Source organism: Diadema antillarum, unplaced genomic scaffold (genome assembly GCF_040938485.1).
Source record: "Diadema antillarum isolate AM-2024a unplaced genomic scaffold, OU_Dant_1.0 seq00001951_RagTag, whole genome shotgun sequence".
NCBI classification, from domain to species: domain Eukaryota; kingdom Metazoa; phylum Echinodermata; class Echinoidea; order Diadematoida; family Diadematidae; genus Diadema; species Diadema antillarum.
The window spans coordinates 75,825-96,851 of record NW_027272611.1 but is presented as its reverse complement, the minus strand read 5'-3'; the positions used below and the strand labels follow the sequence as shown (position 1 = coordinate 96,851).

Sequence of the window (21,027 nt, the reverse complement as noted above, 5' to 3'; positions counted from 1 at the left end):
GGGAACTGTAGCGACTTTGTGATAGTTTGGATGCATGTAAGTGATCCCATTACCGATTTGTAATTGTTTCTATTGATCATTGTTGTACTGATATGACGCCGATTACCAGTCTGTACCCACAATATCACTGTTAATAAACCGCCTGAACATCAGTTGATTGTTTCTTTTGTGCGATCATTCTCAGAGTGATTTTGGTCGTAACACTAAGGCTTATTTTTCAACATACAATAGCAATAAGTAAGAAATCCTTTCCAACGGGAGACATTGAGCCAGGGCGGGAGAAATTAAATCTCAAACGGGAGAACGGGAGATTTCGCAAAAATGGGTTTTCGGCGGGAGATCTCCCGTCGAAAACGGGAGAGTTGGAGTGTCTGCCTTCCATCCCTGTATCTATAAGCACAAGTTCTACACTTAAAAAGATGCTTTTAAATGACATTAAATGCAAGACTTGCCTTCCTTCCCAAGAATATAGTTTCACCTGATATTTGAAAATGTCGTTAATTTTTCCAGCCGTGCGTGTCAAATCTTATATCGTGAACTCCCCACAGCTGATACACTGAAAAATGATATTGTTCTTTGAACTTCATATTTGGAAACATGATCATGAACAAGTACTAAGTCATTCAGTAACAATGACTTGCAAAAATGTGAGGTTAGCTTATCATGTACATTTAATCATCAGGAGTCGTCTTGAAAGCCCATTACCTTGTAGTTGATCCTTTAAAACAAAAAAGACAAGGAAAATAAATGAGATCTTATTTCCTCTATGATGTCAACCTAGGTAGATTTTTAAGTCTTTGTCATTATTCTGTTAGCTTATCTAGCTGATTTTGGCTAAATGAGCATACAATGACAAGATGAGATCCCCAAATAAATTCAAGTGAACATACACAAATAACATCTATACAGTACATACACATTATGTTATACATCTGTATATGAGCAACTGCAACAACTGTTTTCCCCAAGAGACGTGTTACACACAACAGCCATGAAAACTACTATCGCTTGGAGCCAAATTAATTTTATATCATTGATGCTCTGGGAACATCTAGTTCACAGACATTTACCATGGTAACTCATGTTCATAACATTTGCAGTCATGTTTCTGCCAACATAGATGCTTGGTCATAACATAATTACATTCCTATAATGTATGAATGATCTACATTGAAACTCCAGTGTGTATGGCTCTGGACTGTTCTGACGTTGTGAATCATCCTTAATTGATTGGAAAGCTTCACAGTGTTTTCTACGGATGATGCACTTTAAAGTCTCCTCTTTAGGAAGTTTGCCATTGTGAGAGATGTATCCTGGATATTTCATGAGGTTTTTATTTTTGGGAACTTCGCAAGTCGGGTGCTATTTCCACATTCAACAATGTGCAAAATATTAGGTCTGATCCCAACATGAATGTAGCGTGCACGCGTACATTTCTCTGTTCATATTTACTGAGCTCCAATTTAACCACTCGCAGAATCGATGGGAAGTTCTGGTTCGCAAGAAATTAGATTCACTAATATATAGGGCGTGTACAGTTTATCACACACAAACCTTTTAACACAGGCAATTGAGGAGGATTAGTTTCGAGCAATATCAGACATACTTCAAGACAGTTGTGATGAACATTTCAATATTAGGAACGCATCTAATACCTTCAAATGTGAAAGAAAAAAATGTTTGTTTATTTGATTTTTTTTTTCATGCGTGCATAGCATAGGAAGTGCTATATTTTGGGAGTTGATGGAATGAGTACAAGGTCTCATGCCTTCTGGAGACACAGAGCACTCTAGATTTAGCTTCATGGCCCCCAGGCTTGCGTGTTTCCCTACTTTTTATTCTTCTCTCTCAGATTTATCAAATTTCTATACTTGTATTGTAAATGCTGGATGTCTGTTCTACAGTTGAATGAAAAGCAGTGATAGTGATTATAGCTATGACAACAATGACAATAATGATAGTAAAATTAGCAGTAAAATAATGATGATAATAATAAATATATAAGTCATAATATCATAATGATGATTAAGGTAATGATTATGAAAGTACTACTACTACTACTACTACTACTGATAACAATGATGATAAAATAATGATAATGATGATAAAGGATGATATACAGTGGGCATCGTGCAGGTGATTCAGTTTCATGGTTATGACTCCAGCCTTTTCGTTGTTTTTTTTTTTGTGGTTTTTTTGTATATGTGAAATGCCACATATTTTACATTTTCTGAGAAAAAGGTGTGTTTGTTTGTTTGTTTTCTTTTTGGCATGAATGAGACAGCTAGGATTCATTGTCCTTACACATTCTTTCATTCTGGCGAATGAATCCTAAAAACAATCCTTTGTTGTTTACAGAAACAATGATTTGTGCACGAGCAGTATCAAGACCAGTGCTGCCATATTTCAGCAATCTCATAGTAAATAGTTTTGGATGGAATACAGACACAGTGACCTTCTCAATATTTGTCCAGTCTAGCTTGGCTGATGTAGCCAGTCTGTTTTTCGATGTGCGATCAATCTGAGCATCTCATATCTCTGAGTTCAATTTCTGTTGATATTGCAGTAGAGCATCGCATCTATAGATGTGTCCTTTGGTTTATTATGGAGAGGTCACCCCCGACATTCATTTGGAATAATAATCACCGAAATTGAGCCCACACTAAAGCTGAGCAGTGGGCTCCACAGGAAAGCCCTTTATGAGAGAAAAAGGTTGCGCGTGTACGGCACAGCCACCATCAAGTTAATTATCATTTAATTTTTCCTGTCAGGCGTGCATCAATCTAGCAGGTTTACCATTCAATTAGCGCCACTGGGCAGATGTATCGAATGTCACTCCCCGGCTCTCTCTGCCTCTGCAACTCTACAGCTTCAAACCATGGACCTACTGTACATGTTCAAACTGACTGCAAAATCACTTCACATGTTTTTCATCACTTCGTTTTGGCACTGTCATGAAAATCTGATTTGAATTGAATTTGACTGCAAGATAGAATTGTTCTCAGGGGTGGGGAGAACAGGGGGAAAAATATATGAAAACTGCACTTACGTAAATTGAGATGCTGATTGTAAAAACTCTTTGTGTTGTTAGTGGGCATTGACATGTTTAGTGAAGGAATTTTGAGTTCAGGTAAGTGTTTCTCAAAAATTAATGAAAGCACATCAGATTACATTGCAATGTGTGAAAGAAATACACATTGTTAATTTATGCACTGTGTAAGATCTGTCTCTTATGGCTCATTCAATTTGACAACAAATATTTTCCTGGTCAATAATAGAGAAATAGATTATTTCTTTCCCTCAAAATTCTACTGATTTAATTGTCAGATGCTTTAAACTTGACACATCGCAGTATCATAGCTCAATTCAATTTGAGAGGAAAACCACTAGAATCTGTTTTCTTTTTTATTTGTCCCAACCTCGCCCCCCCCCCCCAAAAAAAAATAAAATAAAAATAAACTCATTTTATTATGCTAAAAGTGACATCAAAAATTATATCTTAAGATGAGGTTTAGAGAGCAAAATTGCTTTGAAATCAGTTTCTTAAAAAATATATATTTCAATTAACAAAATAAAATGATCTGCAACTTCAACTGGCCAGGCAAGTTGTGTGATTGTGCCATACTTTTGTTATTCCCTGTAATCAAGGATATGGCAAGTCAATTTGCATTAATGACTGCTACTGTTTCATAATTTCACAAACAAAATTTGAAATTCTTATTTTTACAGTACCATGTTGTTTGTGATGCATGAGCATCTATTTTAAAGAATTCTTGTAAAATTCTATGAGTAAAGTATAATTGCAATTGCATGTAGTGCAGAATGTCCCTATCAGGACATACATGTAGGTGGTTTGTACTGGTTTTGACCAAGAACTTTTCTGTACACTATTTGCAGATCTGTATTATAGCAATTATTTGAGTATCAAATTCTCACAACAACCAACCAAAATGTAAGAATATCAGCGATGATTTAGCAGAGCGATTATCAGTCATTGTAATGCAGGACGAGAGGAAAAATTAGTCACTCGATTTTCCCTTGGAATTTACGTTTTTGGGGTACGGGAGGATGACTGTTATTTAGTCAGTTGACAACGCATGCTTTATCCCTGCTGGGTATTTCCTGTTTTAAGTGGAATCCAGAAAGTAATCTTGCCATCCTGATCCGGTGCTTTGCTCTGTTCCTATATCATTTCCCTTTTCAGAGGTTTGTTTGTGTGTTTGTTTGGTTTTTTTTTTTTTTAAGGTTGAAACCTTTTCACACTACATGTATGCCATGTTTCAAACAACTGGAGAGGAAAGATGACATCTGCTTTGAGTCACACTTGTGAAATTTTTAGTGCAAGCAGCAGTCCACCTCAACTCTAACCAGTCCAGGCTTTTTTGGCTGTTCTGTGGCCGGAGGAAAGTTGAATCAACTCCCCCACCCCCCGAGATCTCAGCCGTCAATCGTGCAATCACCATGAAAATTGGCACATACATTACCTGTGGCGGTATCTACCAAACTATAAAAAAAGAAATTGAAATTTTCATTGATTAATTATGCTGATATATGCATAAAATCATACATTTCAGAAAATAAAGCTCCTGGAATCCTAATTTTTGGTGATAAAATTCTTTGTAGCATCCCTAAGAAATGTCCTCAAAAAAAAAATCTGGTATCAAAATTATTTTTTTATGTATTATACTGTTTAATGAATTTCTTATGTGTTTCTTTGTTTTTCAACCTTTTGTTTTATCGGTTTTTTTTTTCACAAAATATAATATATATATATATATATATATATATATATATATATATATATATATAAAGATTGTGTCTTTGCCCAGTGGTACACCCCTTTATCTTTGAAATTCATTATTTTTGGTTATTATGTCACAATAGTAACATAATGCCAAAGATATGTTTTGTAATAGTTCATTCCAAAAGGTATATATAACTCTTGGTGCAGATTTGTGTATTGATCAATGAGAAATTCATGAGGCAATAGCATCTCTGCATCTAATTTACATATGTATTAGGTACTACATAAATGTTATTCATTATCATTATCATTATTATCATCAGCATCACCATCATCATCATCGTTATTATTATCATTATCACTATTAAACTATTACACTATTGTAATTTGAGTTAATGAATTTCATTTTAAGTAAAATAAATATGCAGTACCCGCTACATGCTATAATGATTAGAACCAGCACTGGCTTTCGGGGGAAGCTCAGTGGTCTAGTGGATAGGAGGCCTGTCTGGTGATCATTATAATTATGATTATCGTTATTAAGTATACTAGTAATTGAGACAGATACAAGTATCACAATTTTGTAAAAACAGGTGAAATCGTAAAATGACACTATAAAATAATGATAGAATAACTAAATAAAAAATTTATATGTCTACCTGGTATGTATTTTATTCCATACACTGTATTATGCCTTATTTTAGCTTTTAACCATTCTGTTCATTCAGCTTTACACTATTGACTGATGTCAACTGGAAGATGGAGCAGAACAGCGCTTTAATTGCATGTCTGAACAATTATCACATGTGAAGAGGATAATGTACACAACACCAACGTGTAGCCCACGCTTTTGTACACGGGCTTTGGCACACTCTTCACACTGATTAATGGTGATTGATATTATGTGGAGTAGTGATACACAGAATGGTCACTGTTTACGAGGTGAACCAGTGATCCAACAGCTAGGTAGATATGACTGGAGAGGTGGCATGGTACCAGTCTGTCCAGGGTCAGGCAGGTATGCAGTAGTAGACAGAGCGCGAGCTGTTTACCTTCTGAGCGACATCAAATTAAATGTAATCGAATGAGGCTACTACACACTTCCAGACATACAAACAAGTCTCAACACGGGTCGAACGTTAATTGATTAAAGACCACAGCTCCAGTGAACTATTCATTCTTGCTATGATTTTAATGTGCATTAAAGTTTATCAATTTTTTTCCCCCTCTGTTCATAGAAAACATATTTTCTGTTTCAAACTATTCAAACTAGTCATTGCTAAGCCACTGCTCTCCTTGGGCAATGATGTATAGCTGGCATTCACCCCATGTTCTGTGATATTCCAGCTTTCAAACTTGGTCACACAAACAAATACTGAAAAACATTAGGGAATGGCAGACTCTATGCACAAATCTTTGAAAAGAAAGGTTCTGTCTGATGTTGTTTGTCTTCTTTCAAACAACAAACTTTTAAAGGATTTGAAGAGAATGGGAATAGGGCTGAGCTATAGCCGTCTTCTGATCAAAACTCCCAAATTTAGAAAAAGACCATTGTTACGACCAAAATCACTCTGAGAATGATCGCACAAAAGAAACAATCAACTGATGTTCAGGCGGTTTATTAACAGTGATATTGAGGGTACAGACTGGTAATCGGCGTCATATCAGTACAACAATGATCAATAGAAACAATTACAAATCGGTAATGGGATCACTTACATGCATCCAAACTATCACAAAGTCGCTACAGTTCCCTGGTAGTGTCCAGATATGATGTTCGATGCACAAATGAATGATCCGCGATGCACCGATGAATGATTCCTGCGACGTAAATCCAGAGGCACAGGTTACAATATAGTCCACGGTGTAGATCCGGGGTAAAATCCACGATATACGTCCACGGCGAAACGTGCAGAGTCCAAATGTTGTGACGACCACGTCCAGTTGATGCGTTGAATGATGATTCACTTTATATTGTCCAGCTATGAATCCAGCCCGTCACAGCTTTGCCGTAGCAATGTCCATTGACATTAAAATATGGAGTCCAATGAAGGCACATTAATTCTCTGCAGGCAAAATGTCTCCCAGGCCAAGTATCTCCACAAACATAACAGGTCAGCAGGTAACACAGGAATGACTATAACAAGTCGCTTCAGAGCCAGAAGTGACGTAACTCTCAGAGCAGAGGTGTTAGGTACTCTGCCTACTGCAGAATTTCTCTAGCTTATATACTATCTATTCACCCCTTCTAGTACATTCTATAACTCTCTCCAACCTACTGGCCAGTCTAAGTTAAAGGAAACCTGGATGACTCACTGCCTAACTATGTACAAAACATCACTGCCAAGAATAACTACCAATCACATTGGGCTACAGGGACAGTGCCTCACTCAGCCAAATATGTTAGCACTTCCCAGAACTTTCTGGAATGGGTGAAATCATTCTAGATTGAGTGAGCTATAATGTATTTCCTGTTACATGCATGTACTGTATAGCTACATTGTATACCACCTAGAAAATTCTCCACTTATCTGGTCAGCCTGTATGTACTATATCTATACCACATAGAATGTTCTCCATTAATCTGGTCAACCTGTGTACATACACATTAAAACAGCCATGCATACAGTACATCATACTGTACATAACTACTAGTGTGTACATTTGTGACACCATCTTCGTCACAGAATGCAGATGAAATAGTAACAGTTATTTGAAATGTCACAGACATGATGAGAATAGGAGAGCTGAATTGCAATTGAGGTGCATTCTTTTTTTCTTTCTTCCATGGCACAAAAACATCTGGATGTGATTTGTATTGATTTAAAGAGTCAAGGAAAGTTCAATGTTGACTTCTACAAACATTGAGGTAAATAAGGTGTTAAGTGCTGGCAGGTGGTAACACTTGCAGGGGCTGTAGCTGTGTTTTCGTTTTGTTTTTCTGTTGTTGTGGGGTGGTTTTTTTGTTTTGTTTTTGTTTTGTTTTTTAGTTTGTGGCCTCAGACATGTGATGACCTGGGATGACCTCACATCCCAGATGAACCTGACTCAATCGTGGGTGGTGTCATCTTTACTCTCAGCCCCCCAACAGGGATCTTGCTCTCTCAGCTTGCAATTACAGGGGACGAGAAATAGAGGGAAAGAGAGAGGAGGTTGGTCATTACCGGTGTCCAAGCTTCCAAATATGGCCTGTCCTGCAAAATTGGCAATCAATTTAGACATAGAGAGCTCCTGTTAGCATTAAAGGGGAAATGTCCCTAAACATATATGTGGAAATAGTGACTTCAACACCAGAGATGTCTGTAGAATGTGTAATTTAAGATACTTCTTGTTATTTCTAGGCATAGACAATATTGTCTGTTATCATTAAAGGGGGAGGTGCCATAAATGCACATATTTGTATGTGGAAAATTGTGATATTCATGCCAAATATGTCAGTAAATATAGAATTTAAGATACTACTTTTTATTTCATTTAAAGAAAACCATATTTTCACAATTACAGTAGATATTTCACCTGTTTTGGATTGATTATCCTGTTTTGTGTAGTGTCAAAATAGGGGTAGGCCTATACTGTACACTACATGGGTGGTAATGTACAGTAGCATCATTTATCGATCAACTATGACAACAACTACATTTATTTTCCTAGCCTCTGATCTTTGCAAGTTGGGCAAAGATTCAGGGTGAAGATTTTTGTTGGATCCAAGCATGATATGTGAGACTTCACCTTGTATTGAAAATAATATACCCTTTGTAAATCCATAAAGGTCAAAGATCAGCCTACTCAGGATCACCACTTCTACCATTGCCATAGCATGAAAACAGGTTCAAAAGTACAACTTAAAAGACAGGTCTGATTTGGTGATGTTGGAATCATTATTGAAATATATTTGACAGGTTGATGTTTGTGTGCAGATATGTAAATGTATTTTTTTTTTTGGGGGGGGGGGGGGAAGAGGGGCATTAAATGTACAAAGTCTGTATCCTTCCCCCCCCCCCCCCCCCCCCCAAAAAAAAAAAAAAAAAAAAATGAAAAAAAATGATTTTACATTTTTTTGCCAATTTGAAACAGAATTTCTGGAAAATCCCCATCTCAAATTATGACCATCTTCTCTGGAGGCAAAGTGTTTTGCTACATCAGGTGATAATGATGTCATGTGATTTAGATTGCTCATCTGTCGTCTCAATGGTGACTATTAGACAGCAGGTTAATTGTGGCCAATTATAGCAGTCGGGCGCCTAAATTCTGCAGGATTTTATTTTGATAGCATCATTCGTCTAATCCCAGTGTCATTAATTATAATACAAGTATTTGGGATGATGACATGGGTCTGGGAATTAAGCAAAGAACAAAAGGGGAAGTACAGACCAAGGAGCTATGCGGGCAGATAGCAGTGGGTGAACTAAGCTGGCATGAACAGGAAGATGCTGCACTTGCAGTAGATAAATAGTTGAATTGCAGTTCTAAGACATTAACCCCATGGAGCATATTATACATGTACCTTTAGTCCTTTGCAAAGGCTTCATATTTGACTTTTGTAGAAGCTGCACATCTTGAAAAAAATGGGATGAATACAAAAAACCAAAAAAAATGCAAAGAAGAAGACAAGAACAGGTAACTCATCTGGCAGCGCTTTCATTGAATCCACATACTGTAAAACATGATATATTCGTGGCATGACTTTGTCGCGAATTGGAGCTGACAGTCTTTTTTTTCGGCATGAAATTTTTGCGAACTGCCACTGGCCTTCAGTGCATATAGTGCAGACAAGAACTTTCGCGTGCATTTTAATTTTGAAAATCTTGGCGCTCGCGAAATTAAAATGCACGCAAACATTCCTCGTTTTACAGTATTATGTGTATTTGGGGAAACTTCACCCTTTCTAAGGATGGTGGAGGAGGCAGATATAGGTTGGGAAGGGACTGGCATGGAAGCTTTTATCAAGATTTAGGCTTGATTGTTTGTTATGATTTTTTGTTGTTGTTGAAAAAACCATGCAATTCTGAGATCAACATCTGATTTTGTTTTGTAATTCAAACCAAATTAAATCTTTTACCTGAGCATGATGGAACTTTATTATTAGTTCTACAAAATAATATGCAAGCATGACAGTCTAACAGTTCCATTTATATGCTCAATTCACATGGAATATTTTGGAGTTAGAAAACCAATCCTGTGTTAGAATGCTGCCCCTATAGACCATCACAATTTTGACTTTGTCTCTTTGAATTTCATTCTTAAATTCTATTTCATGTATTTCCACTATCTGATAATAAGATATCAAAAACAAAACATACAAACATCAAAATTACAATATAAAAGAAAACAAGCCTAGATTTCCTATCAATTTACTATTGAAATTAGCACTGTGTTGTTGTTTTTTCTTGCAACAAGAGAAAGAAAAGAATGGATTCAATAGCATCATGATAGAAGATACTCTTAAATCAACATATCAGATTGAGTTGAGTAGAGAAAATGCACAAACTATTCATTCAGGGTGACAGTGACCGCAGGGAGTGTTGTATGTAAGCAGCCCTGCTGGCATGATAGTGTGGCCAGCGTAAAACCCTTCATGTGTCATGCGTCAATATCAAGAGTCGCATCGACTCATTATGTGCTGTCCCCTCGCGCGGCTCCATCTTGTGAATTAATGTAGCATGTGCTGCCCACAGTAGAGGACAAAGGCCGAGATTGGATTATGGAAAAACATACCGAGGGACAGACAGACAGCCACAGAGACGGGGGAGGACATGGATGATGTCGGAAGAAGAAGCAATTGAGAGTCTTTTGGAGATGGCTGAAATATGAAAGAGAATGCAGAGAGAGAAGGGGGGGGGGGGGTTGGAGAGGGAGAGGTAGTTTTAATGCATTTGTGCAGAAAACAATGAGGCTTTCCCAGCTCCCCGCCCCAGACAGACGCTGAGGGGTTCTGCAAAAGCCATCACGGTCAGACCCCAGTCATTGACACGTCCCACTCCCGTTTCACTCGGACTCGATGATCCGCATTCGGAATTCGTTTCGCAGGCCTGCAGGAGCCCCCTCGGTGGCGTGGCGAATGCACAGTCTGCGAAATTCTGAGCACTGACTCAGCACTCCAGTTTTTCCTCCTTAAAGGGACGAATGAGGAGTGTGTGTACTTGGGGACAGCGAGCTACCTGTGGAGTTTGCGTCGCACAGAAATCACAGTCGTAGGAATGCTTTACCCGAAGTGATATTCATGTGGTTTTATTTCATTTTGTTTCATTTATACTAAATTAATCTTCATTTTCAACAATAAAATTCTAAATGTATAAAACATACCATGCTAATTTAAAGAATATATATTCTAGATATGACAAAATATACTATAATCACAATATGAAAGGTTGTAAAGCAAAGATGCATGACATTTGCTTTAATGTTGAAAATGGAGGGGAAGCTAAGAATCAGTATTGTAGTATGCATTCCCCTCAGAGCAAATTTTAATAAGGTACAGAAAAATATTGGCTACAGAGAAATGTGTGTTATACTGTACATATAGTGACAACAAAATGTCAGACATTGACAACAAAAACAAAAACCCTACCAAAGCTCTATACAAGGTCACTTTTTTTTTTTCAGCAAGGAAGAGGGGGGGGGGGGGGTTGATATCATTGTTTATAAGATTATGAAATCATGATGATCCTTCAGTCATCCTAATGCAGGATGCTACATAACTTTTTTTTTAACCACTTGCCAGGTCAGGCAAGGAGATTTTCAAATTCTTGCAGAACACTTGCCCAAACATGAATTTTACTTGCCCGAAAAGAAAGTCCAAAAATATCTTTAAGTGAAAACAATAAAGTCAAATCAAATGCTTGATACAAAAACACAATCATTTTGATAAACAGCACATATTGATTTGCACGCTTCGATTACGTTAGAGCAGCAAACTTGCTTTGATTGTTGGTGTTGCGTTGTATTGGGGCTTCTTCACGCAAGTGTTGAAAAGTTGCTGAAATGAAATTGAAGTGCATTGCATTATCTTTGGGCCTCTGTATGGTTGACTTTGTGGGTTGGGGGAGGGGGGGTGAAAAAAGGTGGCTTTAAAACTTTTGGCTTACCCAATTTGGGCAAGCATTTGTTCTCATTGTTCCTAAACACTTGACCAATTTTGGCTTTCACTTGCCCTGGGCAGTCAGGCAAGTGCTTATGTAGCACCTTGCTTTATGAAAGTCAAATCATGAAGATCACTGAATAACCCAATATGTGCATGGAACTTCTTTTGACAGTAAGGATGCAAGTTGCAAGAGTGCTGGTGTCTGTGTTAAGTTGTAGCAATCCAGTCAGCAACATAAAATAATCATATGCACACATACACGCATATACATCAACCTTGCCAAGGCGAATCTATTTGGACTAAGAAATAGCTTTGACTTAGAGAAAATTTGACTTATGAATGATTAAAATCAACAGAATATAAAGAGAAGAGTTCTTGAAAAGACCTTCAACTTAGATGATTATTGGACTTATGTGAGGTTGAATTGAGCAAGGTTGACTTTAACCATTTTGACTTAATGTCTGAATTCACCATTGGTTGAATGGAAACCATTCCTTCACAATATTAGTAAAGATCTGTCTTTTACATTACTCTATTGGGCGTCAGTGCAAGAGGCAACCAACAGCCACAGATTACAAATATTATGCTTCCGAAATCTCTTGATAGTGATTCCGCACAGGAAACCACATGGCTCCCCATGTGCCATGCAGTGGCAGAAGCCCTTTTTAAACAATGGTGAGAAGTTGCATAAGTCATATATATCTGAATAAAATTGTAGGTGTGGTTACTACACATAACTATGTGTATGACTGAAATCAATATATGATATGTATAACCTGACCAGTAAATCTTTAGCCATGAAATTGTTTTCATAAATATATTTAGCACTCATGTTGGCGAAGGCGTGTGAAAGGAAAATTAAAAGCACACTGAAATGATAGCATTTCCGTACCCAAGTGTGCACTGGTGAGGAGCTCATGAATATTCATGAGCAGAATCTAATGAATAGTCATATTTTGAGTGCAGCGTGTGCTTGTGCCGTGCAGAGCCACACACAACCATTGTGTGTCGTCGGTGGAGATGTATTGTACACAGAACCTTTTCAGTGTACACAACACAACTCAGCTGTACTTCACTGCGGTATTGTCAGAGCAGCAGAGCAGACAGTGGTCAACACTGAACTCTTACATATTTCCCTCTTTTACTGTTGCACTCTCTTAGAAAATATGAAATTATATATTTACAGAGAAATATGCTGGTCAAAGTTAAAGCCCACATAATTCTTCCTTTGTCTAATTCCTCCACTTGTGTGAGTACCGCTTGATATTTGAAAGAGATATTTGAAAGAGATGTGATGTAGAGATAACTCCTCACACAGCAATTCTATAAAAGTGAATAATCAGAATAGGCACATTCTGAGTTGAGTTTTTGCTTAGTTTTAATTTCTTCATCTAAAAAGAGCAGAGCAGAACCTTAGCTGCTGATATCAATCCAAGGACTTGATCTCTTTGATCTCCATGAACTGTGTGTGCATCACTCCATTTTTCCTTTTCTCTTATCTCTCGTGAATATTTCATTTCCTGGCATCACTTTGTTTTAACAGGAGTCCATGTTCTGTAAATCATCAATGTTTAATAACCATCAAATGTTTATTACTCTGTGATGTTACCATTCTCATTTTGTGAAACTCAGGTTGTCCAGAAGTACTTGGAATACGTGGACCGTGTGAAGATAATGGGCCAAACTGATACCTCCTCACACCAAAGGTTTAGGTATGAGACTAACCACTCTGCATGTAGTATTCCTTCCCCCATGGGCACTTAATAAAAGGTGTATTAGATTTCATGTTGTGCTGTGAATCCTATCAAAATATTTATATACAACCCTTCCTTCGAACCCACCCCCGTAAAAAGAAAAAAAATGTTTAGAACAAAACGAGCAAGTAAAGTAATATTCAACATGATATCAATTATCCTAGAAAATTGAACCCTAGCTTGGACTCAAAGTCGGTCTCTTACATGCTTCTGCTGCCTTGTTGGGAAATCTTCCTTGAACATAATAATTTATGCTTTACTTCATTCTTAGATATACTGTGTGACATATTTATTCAGTGTGATTAACATTGATTTCAGCCAATTTCCTTGAAACACCCTTTCTTACAAACCCTTTAAAGACAAAAATTTGACAGGCAGAGTTTCTGTCATGTCTTGAATTTAACCAGATGTTTTGCCAACCTCAATGAATTGCAAATCATTCATTTTATTTTCATCACAATATTTTGTTTGTCTTGATATTAAGTCATGTGTGTACATGACACATTTTCATGGAGTATACAGCAGTTGAATGAAAAGAAGAGAAAATGTGGGGATAACAAAATATCTATTTCATTCGAAGTAAGCAGTATTGGTATGCCATAAGATTATATTTATTCTACAGTTTTCTACTTATCCAAAAGAGTGCTGATGTCTAGTAGAATATCTCTCTTCAAAAAGTGGGAATGGACATTTGCTGTTTAGCCATTTATTATGTTCCAGTAGCAAAGTTAACTTTTAGCTGTACATTCTTATAAAAATCTTGTCATTATTATTGTTTGATATGATTTAGACTCTGTTGACTCCATGTAGAAAGTCAAATTGATTTCCATGTAGGAGTAGCCCTAAGTCAATATCGTTTTGACTTTTCAGAATTGTGATGTTTGTATATTTGACATATCAATGGCAGCATGTTGAGTTGTTTATTTGTCATTTTTTTAAGTTAATTCTCTTTTTAAGCAACCTTATTCCAGTGTCAATGATTACATATACTCTCAACTGTCCTATTCTTTTTTCCCAAATTGAATTGATAAGTAATAAAAGCCCAAGGTAATTATGGAATGGATATTTTATGCTCCTTCACACGTTCATAATTATTTCAGGCATTTTATTGCATTATCCAGCATTCTGCACAAGCACCATTACTAAATCATCTAATGGCACTGCTGCTCGAATGCAACATTTTAATATTGGGGGTCCTAGGAGCTTTTGTCAAAAATTAGAATAAGTATTATATTTTAGGCACATAATTGGTGTATATATCTTTGACCCTTAACAATGCTCACCTAGAGAGAATTTATCAATTCATATTCATCTAGATATTAATCTGTAAGGAGCAGTAGCAATGATTTAAAGGATGCAATCAAAAGCTAGCATAGATTGAGGAAAAGCTGCTAATATATGGTTAGTTTATTTCTACCTGAAAAGGTCTTTTTCAATGCATGTCATTTTTTGGTGAATGATATGTGTGAATGTACTACCTGTTGGCCCTTCCCCTTTTTAATGATGAAGAAATGACCACTATTAAGACAACAAGCATTTAAACCAGAGACATATATATTTCTATTGACCAATTGAAAATAAAAAGTAGTTTACATTACCCCTCTGAGGAAATATAATAAAAAGATATATTTATATAAAAAAATATATTTATTTAAAGAAAATACTTGAGAAGTAGGGTAAAAATAGTGACTAGTAACCATAACAATAACAAATAGTTATGCTGATAATGATGATGATGATATTAATAATGATTACAAAGTGTTATGATAGTATTGATGATAATAATAATTACAAATGTAAATAGGGAAAGAATAAAGGAAGTACACCACTGACTTGCAGCAGTTTAATTTGACAAATACAAACATGATCTGAATAAAATCAAAATGCTAAATGCTCATGTGCAAATTCATTATTATTCACTTTGCTGAAGGTTCATTTTAAAATGAATAGCAGCTGCTCATGAAAATATAAATCACATTTATATCATGAAGAAAATCTGTTTGTTCCTGCTCTGAGACAGTCTAAGTAGTCGGTTCACTAATATATTCAAATTTTATTTATACCACATTATCAATGGTTGTCCCTGGCAGCCAGTAAGCTTGCCCGGAAGCTTGCCTAACATAGTTTCAGCTTATGCATGTAACAATACATAGACTCGTGGACTGTACAGGTATTCAATAAGTACAGGTCTACTGAATACCAGTGCTCTACAAGGCCTTCAGGAATGACGGAAATCTGCATGAATTTGAATACATTAGTAAACCGGCCGCATACACCCGTTTTAGCCTGTTAATGTCATGGGGTGCCTTCTTACACTAGCAGTTCTTTCCCCTGATCTTAAAGTGGAAAACTACTCCATGTTCAAGTTGACCGTAATGGGTAGAATGACATCAAAGCAAACGAAATCGTGCAGGTTTGCATCAAAATTCGACATTCAGTAGGGAAGTTACAAAATGTTGAAATTAAACACAACCACCAATGCAAATTAGATGGGTTCATGGTGACATATTGCCTCACAATTCTCGTATGTTTGGGTATCAAAATAAAATCTATAATCTCCTTCTCAAATGTAGTCATGTGCCATGTTGCTACAAATCTGTGATCATTTTGGTGATTTTGTACTGACTGTAAACTGCCCTGGCTGATGTTAGTACAATGAATGATTAATATGAATGAATGAATGAATTGATTAATTAATGTCCTGACATAAGTCTCTTGACTCCCCTTGATTTCTATCAAAATATTTGGCAATTCTTTGAAAACATCTGTTCAAGTCAGTAGGAGGCATATGAGGTAATGACATCATCACAATGTCCAATTGATATAGGAGATGTTGACCACCATTGCTGCTTCATTAAAATATTTTAAATTTTAGATTTTTTTTTTTCGCGTTATGTAGTTTATGTTCAATCTTAATGATACTTGACCATCCCATTTCTTTGTATTACTCTATTTACTATAAAGGTTAACTCGAAGATGGTGTAGTTTTTTGCTTTAAAAATGGGGCTTTTTACTAACACACATTTAGAACATATTATGCACATTGTATTTACTCAGGTGTCATTATGGTAATATGTTGGGAGCAAAGAAGTTGAATTAAGGGGGAAAAAAGAACTCCCATTATTGTTCTGTTTTTATGCATCATGTATTTATGAGTGTTTCCCTTCTTTTTTCCCCCTTTCCTTTGTTTGTTCCAACCGACTTGTTCTTTTTTCTCGTTTGTTTGCAGATTATCTCCCATTTTGTAGATCTTCATGTAGATGAGAGAGAAATGTAGAAAAGAGAGAATGTTTGTGTTGTGGTACATGCACTGCCTGCTTGCATAACTAACTCTACAACTCTTTGGCTCTCAGTCACCAAGGCTAAGTTTGATTTCATTGTATTCATTTTCTTCTTTTTTTTTCTTGAATTTATTTTTGTTTTGTCTCTCCTTGGATTCCAACTTTTTCGTAGACAGACCCCCTCAAGAGCCTGCGACTGTGCAGAAACGGAGAAATAAACTAAATCAAAATCAAAATGCTGGAAAGGAAGTCTGTGTGTTTCATGTGATTTTGAAGTTTGAGCTGTTTTGGAAGTTTCAGACCTAGTGAATTCAGGCAGTCTCTATACAAATACATATGTTTCAGATGTCTTGCTCATAGGGATTTTAAACTTTACGATGATATGATTGCCAATTGTAATCTATCAGCATATAAGAATTGCACATCTTTTTTTTTATGCATCGTTGTGGAATGATGATTTGATGTTCATCTGATGACCATAGGTATTCACTTCAAATTAAAAAAAAAAAAAAAAATGTAATGAAAAAAAGGCATCCTTCTTAGGCTGTTAGGTATTTCTTGTCCAGCCCCATGTGTGTTCTAGTACAGAAACATGAAACAGAAAAAAGTTGGAAATCAAGTGTAATTATTGTTTCATTTTCTTTATTTTTTTTTAAATCCTTTAATATTTGTTTTAAATGACGAAGATGATATTATGTGTAGCACTGGTCAGCCATAGAGAATGATCAAATATCCCCTTTCAGTAATTTGCTGAACTATCCCTATCATTCAACAGAGAAATAGATATAAATGATAAAAGCTTTTAGGCAAAATCAGTTTCAATAGAACTGGTACTAAAATTCACCAAGTCTCGCATTTGTAAACCATTTTGCAGCATGCATTTAAAAAGTATGTCCTAAAGAGCCTATAGTCCCACATGTATTTTTAAAGTAACATGGTGAAACTTGAGAAATTGGCTATGGGCAGCAATGATTAAAGATAGTTGCCCCTTCGGAGATGTACAGTTGTTATTCACCATGATCTTGCCTGACCCTGGAAAACTGTAGGGGCCAAATTTGATTATCATGTGATGCATATATGGTATACATTCTCCATGGTAGATCAGTGCTGAACAAAAGTCAGTGTGTAACAATGCTTGTTCTATATATGTCTGCACTTGTCATGTCCATGTTGTATGAAAGTCAAAAAGCAAAATTCAGATTCTGAAAAAATCTTTATGTCAATCAAGAAAAAAGAAAGATGGATTTCTGTTATAAGACCCTTGACCATGTCAAAATCGACAACCCCCCCCCAAAAAAAAAAACAACAAAACAAAACAAAAAGAAAAAGAAAAATGTCTAGAAGAGTACACCATTCTATATCATACATTTGGATTAGCATGGCCATTTGATACTGTAGAGTGACTATACCTCAGTTGCATGACTCCACTCTCATTTTGTGCATTGGTGATAGTACATGTCATATTACCTGCAAGTTCAATGTACCTTTCCATCATAGACCCACATCATGGCATGTTTGTGATGCACGACCCTCCCCCCCCCCCCCCCCCCCTCCCCACCATTCCCGGGAATTTGTGTCTCTTTCTGCAATTTAAGAAGGTGGAAGAAAAGGGAATTTACTTGATTTTTCTCGATGTTTTGATGGTTTAATTTGCATATTCAATTTTGTGCGCTGTGAATTGCCCTCCTTGGATTTAATTTCAGCAAGACATTGTAGCCAGCAAGCAGCAGCAACATGCTAGGGGAAAAAATAATGTTTAGCTCTCATGATAGGATCACCTGGAATAGGGAACTGACAAGAATTTGCACATAAGAACATGTATACAATTGTGAGTGCGAAAGAATGCAAAAATACATATAATGTTTGTGGTGGTCTATCATTATGCATTCTGCACTTTAAACCATGCTATTCAAACAGGGCATCTATATTGTTGTTATTACAAATGTATCTTCATTTTTCCCTTTTCTTTTTGCTCAGTCTAGACTACTTTAGTCTGAATGAAACTCACATTGCACTGACATTTTTTCAATTCACATGTCATCAACATTTGAAGGTTGATTAATCACCATTAACAATATTTAATGCATTTCAATGTACAATTTTAACCTCTAAGAAGACTTTGTTCTCACAACAGATGAAAAATGGATAGACCATTCACAATAGAATGGATAAATCAATAAACTGGGTAGATAGTCATTTTGCGCTCTTCTGTTCTCGGGTTTACAAATTATAATGCTGCAAATAGCAGTACACTGTATTATGCTTGTATGCTGATTTGAGTCTATTCAAAATGTGTGCTTTTGTGACTGAAACTTCAAACCAAACAGCCATGTTGAACCCATCCTCTAGTGAAACCATGATTTGGCGCTTAATTCATTTGACCACCCATTTCTTAAATCCATCATTACAATATACTCTTGTTTTGATGACTAATGATATTTACCAGAACTTGCTACATTGTCATGAGGTTTTGCTCAGTCATCATTTGCAGTTTTTGTTTTGCAAATTTTTCACCTGACACAATGCACCCCCCTACTCTTTAGTTGCTATAGAAATATGCACTACTTGTGGAATATTAGAATATTCCTATCTAAAAGCAACACATTATTTATTTGATTTATATATCTATATTTTTTTTTGCCAAAAGAACTCTGTATTTTGCGAGCACTGAAATTAATTTCAGTATAGTGTGCAGTTGACTTATTTAGCACCTTTTTGCACTTTACGTTTGGGTGGCTTGTCGTTCAAACTTGTCCTAATCATTTTAAGACGTATAAACAGAGAACCTCGGAAACAAGTTTGTATTCATGTTGGCCAGTCAGGTACAGCTGCAACATTCTTTTTAAATGTTCTCAAATGACAGCAAGATAACATTGTAACCAATATCCCACTGCTATAAAAGATAGATATAAGTGGACTGAAAAAATGTGGAAGTGTGAAATTATGTCTTCCATTAATTAGAGATATAAAGTGCTAAATGGTTGCTATATAGGAGAGAAACATTTTCTTCATGTAGAAGCAACATGCCTTAAGCAACTACCTAAATGTTGTCAAGTTACAGTACAGCAGTGAGATATGACTTTCAGTTATGATGTGGAAAAAAAGAAATCTGCAATGACATGAGCATCTCTGTCTCAAAATTGTATTATAATTATGTGCAGTAGTGTAATCTTTGAGTATGGTAGGGTTTAAGAGTCAATATCATAGCTTCATTCACAACCCCGTCAATGACATTACCACTGATTCTAAGGTGATGAATTCATTTCCATCTTAAATCATAATGATTGAAATTTGTTTGTTTGTATCATGTTTTATTTCATTGTGATTCCCATCAAAGAAATGATTGAGAAGAAAATGCATTTTCTTTCATGTCATGAGCCAAATGTCGGAATGCCCTAAGTCTTTATGGAGTAAGGTTCGTTTTGAATTCGAATGTTGGAAATGAGGGTGTACATTTGCGTGGGAAGTATACAGTAGATGAAGAGATTGTTTACAATAGACCAAGTTCTGATGGCTGTACCTCACTTTATTCCAGGATAAACATCCAGAAGCACCAATTGGTGGATGGCTACGATGACGACCAGCTGACGCCGACCAAAGATCGTGGCATCGACAGCGATCCCCAGTCGCCGGGCGTCACGCCCACCAACAACTACAACAAGTTCAGCGAGAAGACCAACGACAAGGATCTGGAGAAGGAGATGACGGAGACGATGACCTCACCCATCACCATGGGAACGGAGAAGAGCACAATTGAGACGCAGGCTACCGTGGCAACCAGCAATGCGGAGACAGGTCTGGTGATCCTAGGATTGAATGGAATTGAATTGAATTGAATTGAATTGAAGTGGTTTATTGATAAAAATGTACACAGTAAAACATAGCAGCCAACAGGCTGAATTGCTGTTTATACTTCACAATAACCCAAGCTGATTACACTGAATTACACACTGAAAACTCTGTGGTGTAAATATAAAACAATTGATAGATATGGACTTTAATGTATGTACAAACTAAAAAATTGAATTGATATGTAAAAACATTAAGGTATACAAAAAATGGAACATGAATCTGGTTTCTGACTTCTTTTGATCTTCCATAGAAATGAGAGTGCTCACGCAATCAAAAGCAGTATAAAAGCCCCATAATACTGTACATTGATTTGTT

General features: G+C 36.3%; 1 protein-coding gene and 1 non-coding gene across 2 annotated transcripts in view; one reads left to right on the top strand and one right to left on the bottom strand.

Annotated features, from left to right (window-relative positions):
* The window catches only part of LOC139713355 (C-Jun-amino-terminal kinase-interacting protein 4-like), a 130,599-nt gene that overhangs the window by 55,263 nt on the left and 54,309 nt on the right, over window positions 1–21,027 (top strand). Inside the window, exons 4-5 of the mRNA XM_071625096.1 lie at window positions 13,458–13,537; window positions 20,396–20,655. Coding sequence (XP_071481197.1) covers window positions 13,458–13,537; window positions 20,396–20,655 — 340 coding nt within the window. The remainder of the gene's footprint in view (window positions 1–13,457; window positions 13,538–20,395; window positions 20,656–21,027) is intronic.
* Window positions 12,361–12,492, bottom strand: LOC139713356 (U11 spliceosomal RNA). The gene has a single exon (XR_011709635.1). It is a non-coding gene; the product is annotated as a U11 spliceosomal RNA (small nuclear RNA).